General features: G+C 49.0%; 1 protein-coding gene across 1 annotated transcript; it reads left to right on the forward strand.

Annotated features, from left to right (window-relative positions):
* The first annotated feature begins 2,559 nt into the window (after positions 1-2,559).
* LOC132062408 (uncharacterized) lies at positions 2,560-3,363 on the forward strand. The gene has a single exon (XM_059454982.1). The coding sequence runs from the start codon at positions 2,560-2,562 to the stop codon at positions 3,361-3,363; it is 804 nt and encodes a 267-aa protein (XP_059310965.1).
* The last annotated feature ends 1,147 nt before the right edge of the window (positions 3,364-4,510 follow it).

Here is a 4,510-nt window from a genome sequence, read left to right on the forward strand (position 1 = left end):
GTTCCGTTGGCTCGTTCTTATCTTCTCATTTTGGCGGGAACAGTTGTCACCTCTTTCTGCCGTCTGCCACGTGTCGCACCCCGAAAGGCCAATCTCTGCAACCGCCGTTACGCACGTCCTTTCAAATCACGTCTCATTAATTATGGGACACGTGGCGTCCCCCGATTGGTCGGGATTTGTAACCGCCCAAACCCATGCCTATATAAGGCCTTCGATGTCCTTCCTTCTTCACTTTCACCACTTCATTTTTACCACTTCACTTTAGTTTTCTTCACTTCTTTTTCTTCATTTCTGTCCTCCACTTTCATTGTTGATTCAGCCATTTCAACACCCATATTCGTTGCTTGAAACTTCAAGAAACTCGTTTTTACTCAAACGCTGCTCTTTGATTGAAGGCATTACTTCATCCCTTCATTTCGTAACATCCATTTCTTTCACTTGCTGCTTCCCTTTTCTTAATTTGGTACCTTATCTTTATCAAATTTTCACCCTTTTTTTCATCCATTACGAATGTCTGCCAACACCGAAACCACCTCCCAGGACGTTCCCTCGGTTTCCTCTCAAGGAGCCGAGCCGGTATCCCAACCGAAGGGAAAGACCATAGCCGAACCTACGGCTTTAGACATAGTACCGTCCAAGCCCAACTTCAATAAAGAATTCGAAGCTGAGAAGCCTTCCTCGGTTTCGGATAGAGGGTATGATGTAAGGCGATACCCCTCGTCCATTACCGAGGATAAGCTCGATCAGGTCCGGGTTGACTGTGGATGGGATAACCGTCCGGTGCAGGTGTTTGCCCCCGGCCCTGATGAATCAATTACCGACCATAGGGAAGGCTTCCTATATGTTTACACTTACCCCTTCACGCTCAAGCTCGAACCCGCAATTGATCCGGTCATATTGGAGATGTGCCGGACTTATAATGTGACCCTCGCTCAAATTGGTCCGATAATCTGGAGGACGGTAGCTTGCCTCCGGTTGTTGGCCAACAATGCCAAAAAGCCATTCACGATGACACATTTGATCCGCCTATATTCCCCGAGACGATTCCGGGGAGGCGTAATAAAACTCGCCAAGCGAGGCCGGAACCCCATCTTCTCCAAAATGGATGAGGACAGAGACCGGGGCTGGTTGGAGCGCTTCGTCCGGGTGAGGACCGCGGACATTATCCCGGAGGAGTACATGCCCTTCCCGAAAAAATGGAATGATAACCGTAAGTTTCTTGGTTCCCCCTTTATTAATTTATCCTTGGATTCTTTCATCTAATCCTTCGTGCTTACATTTCCCCTTTTCTTTTCAATAGCCGTGGCATGGATACCTCCGGCCGTTCCACACATGAACGAGTGGGTTGAGGCGCTCCTCGACCAAAGACACACACGAAGAGCCGATACGGGGGATCCCGTCTCGTGGCCGACGGGTTGCCCAAAATCATGGTAACACCACTTTGAGTTTGAATATTACGTATTTTCTCGCCTTCTCTATATCCATAACCCCTTCGATTTTAGGTTTACCGAAGGGCTCGCGGATCCTGCATCGGGCAAAAATTTGTGAGCAAGCCGTGCCGCATCGGCAACATACTCGACTCACCGGTCATCCCGAATCATTGCCGTTGCCAGCAAAAGACGAAGGAAGCCCTCGGACAAAGGGGAGAAACCGAGGAAAAGGGCCAGGAGCGTCGTCCGGTCCCTAAGAGATGAAGAGCCCGATCTGATTATTCGCCGGGTTGGCGTGGCCCCATCCTTTGAGTCAGTCCCGGAGGAGGAAGTTACAGTTCCACCTCCTTCAGCCGAGGAGGGACCCTCCGCTTCGGCTCAGCTACCAGGTGGGGAAGAAATACTTTACCCAACACCTCTAAGGTCCATTGAATTTGTTGATATTTCAGGTGATGCCTCTTCTGAGGAGATTCCCCTGCAAAGATCGAGAAGATCCAAACCTGAATCAACTGTTGAAGTTGGGCCAGGAGCTGAGTCGACACCGGGTACTGAGGCCCCAACGGATACTGGCCCATTGCCTACCGAGGACCCAACTATCGGGTTCGAAGCCTCTACTCCCACCGAGGCTGCTGGTGCTGTTCCGGCCTCTCCCACTGCTCCGAGGTCTGACAACCTTGATGACATGTTTCTGGACACCCCTCCTGCGACCGGGGAGGCTGCGGGTTTTGGTCATCTTCCCATCCCTCGAGCCACGAGGGCAGCTAATAGATCTACTGAAACCGGTGCGAGGGAGGGCCTAGTGCGCATCTTCCCGGCTCCTAGCGTGGAACCTAGGAGGACCAGATCGGCTGTAGTTACCGTTCCCGAAGACTGCAGCTTTCTATCTCGTCCGGTGGGAATAGCGAGCTATTTAAGGCCCCTTGTTTCGGACTCGAACAAGAGGAAGATGGCCGGAGTCCCCTGGCAGTGCCTAATTAACGAAGGCATGCATGCGGGCAATCGGGTAAGCTTATCAACCTGTACTCGCATAATTCGATGTGAATTTTAGTTTCTCGTCTAACTTCTCCGTTTCTTTTACAGAGTGTGGTGCTTGTCAATGAAGCCTTTATCCGTGCCCAGCAAGAAGTAGATGACCTTAGAGGCCAGCTGGATGCCCAAGGTCGGGAAACGGAGAAGTTCCAAAGACCTTTTGCAAGTAAAGGAGGATGAACTAAGCCGAGCAGTGGCCCTCACCAACCTTCAACCCGAGCTTGATGCAACGAAGGCTGAGAACCTTCGATTAAAGGGTGAGCTAGCCGGGATTGTGGAGAGGAACCGGCTTCTGGAGGAGGAGAAAATCGGTCTCAGTCAAGATAACGCTCGATTTTCTTCCAAACTTAGCGAGCTCGAAACCATCATTTCCCAACTCCGAGGGGAACTTGACTCGGTCAAATCTGATGCCGTGAACATGGCCGAGAGGCACCGACGGCTTGAATCCGAGAGTGCCAAATATGAAGAGAGAATGAGGGTATTCGAGCAAAAAGCTGAGGACAGGGCCCGAATATGTGATGAGCTAAGAACCAGACTCGAGGAGACGGTTGAGGCTAATGATCTTCTCAAAACCGAGCTTGAGTCGGCCACTCAAAACCAGAGAATCCTCGATGAAGAGAGGAATGAGTTAATGGTTAGGCTGGCCCGGGCTGAGGCCGATTTGACAGAAGCCCTGAAAAGTGTGGAAGCTGCCGAGGCTTACTCCACGGTTGTAGTAGAGCATGAACGGTGGAAGTCTCGGAGGATCACCCTCGAGGAAGCCGAGCGTGGCTTTACTGATCTCCCGACCCTTATTCTCGAGGCTAGAAGGACCGAGGAAGAAGCCAAAAGAGCTCTTGATTCCGACTCCGAAGACTCTGAGCGGACAGAGTCCGAACATTCTGGTTCCAGCCATACCGGATAGGCCAGGGCTTGTATTACCCTTTGTTTTGCTTTTTTGCCCTTTATTTTTTGAACTTTACCAAATTTCAAGTGTAAAAGATTTGCATATATGAAAAGCGTATCTTTTCTGTTAACTATTCTTTTGCTTGAATGTTTGTTATGATTCTTGTCCAAACTGCCGGTCCTTTCCGAGGATAATCGGACATCGGAGTCACTTTCGGACTGTTCGTTATACATTGGTTTTTAATTCCATCCGGTGTGTTTTATCCGGAGTTGATAGAGTGGTTTGCCCGCGGGACTTATTTATGCTTTGTGAATTCAGACGTCTCCGAATCACGTTAGGCATTTTTAGGGCCGATATTCTTTGGCTATTCGTTTATCTTTGATTAGGTTCGGGCACCTGAATCTCTGCTTTACCAATTTCTGGTGTAGCAGTCCCCATTCGGGGGTGTTAAGATTTTGGCTCGGTTCATTGTGACCTTGTTGCCTTTGTCGTATTTCGACTGTAATGCCCGGAGTCGGGTATACGGATAAAATGGTGCCCGATTTTCGGGGCAATGTGCTTTACTAGGAAGACATATCCGAAATGTAATAATTTGATTTTTCAATAAACTCCAAGTATTTGTACATCATATGAGGGCTTTATCCGTTTCCTTCTGTTTTTGCCGTAGCAAATTCTAAGTGGACACGATTCGTTTTTTGATCGTTTGGTCCTTACATCAAAACCTAATACAGAAGGTCCGGCTTTGGTTCTGCCGTAGCAAATATTAAGTGGACACGATTCCTTTTGATCGTTTGGTCCTTACATCGGAATCTAATACCGGAGGTCCGGTTCATGAGGTCCCAGCGGTGTTCGTTGTTGAACTCTTCCGTTTCCAACTAATCGGAGTAAATCGAGATGCGGGTACCGTAGCCCCCTAGTGCTTATTCGAACTGTGAAGTCGGGTAAGCACTATCAAGCCCCCACTCGTAGGGTGTTGCCCCGAGTATCCGGGTATTTATCCTCGTTCTCTTCTAGTAACACGTTGTACTTGTTGCCTCATTAAAAACCTTGTCGAAAAACCCATTTGGGACAAAACCGGACTAAGGAAAAGAGTGCAACACGTGTTTTCGTACCTAACAACTAACTATATCGGCACTCGACTCCCCAAAAAAAGAAAAAGGTTAGT

The sequence above is a fragment of the Lycium ferocissimum genome, chromosome 7 (genome assembly GCF_029784015.1).
Source record: "Lycium ferocissimum isolate CSIRO_LF1 chromosome 7, AGI_CSIRO_Lferr_CH_V1, whole genome shotgun sequence".
NCBI lineage: Eukaryota > Viridiplantae > Streptophyta > Magnoliopsida > Solanales > Solanaceae > Lycium > Lycium ferocissimum.

What these genes read in the sequence shown, in the direction of transcription:
- LOC132062408 (XM_059454982.1), top strand. Translation starts at nt 2,560, where the DNA reads ATGACCTTAGAGGCCAGCTGGATGCCCAAGGTCGGGAAACGGAGAAGT.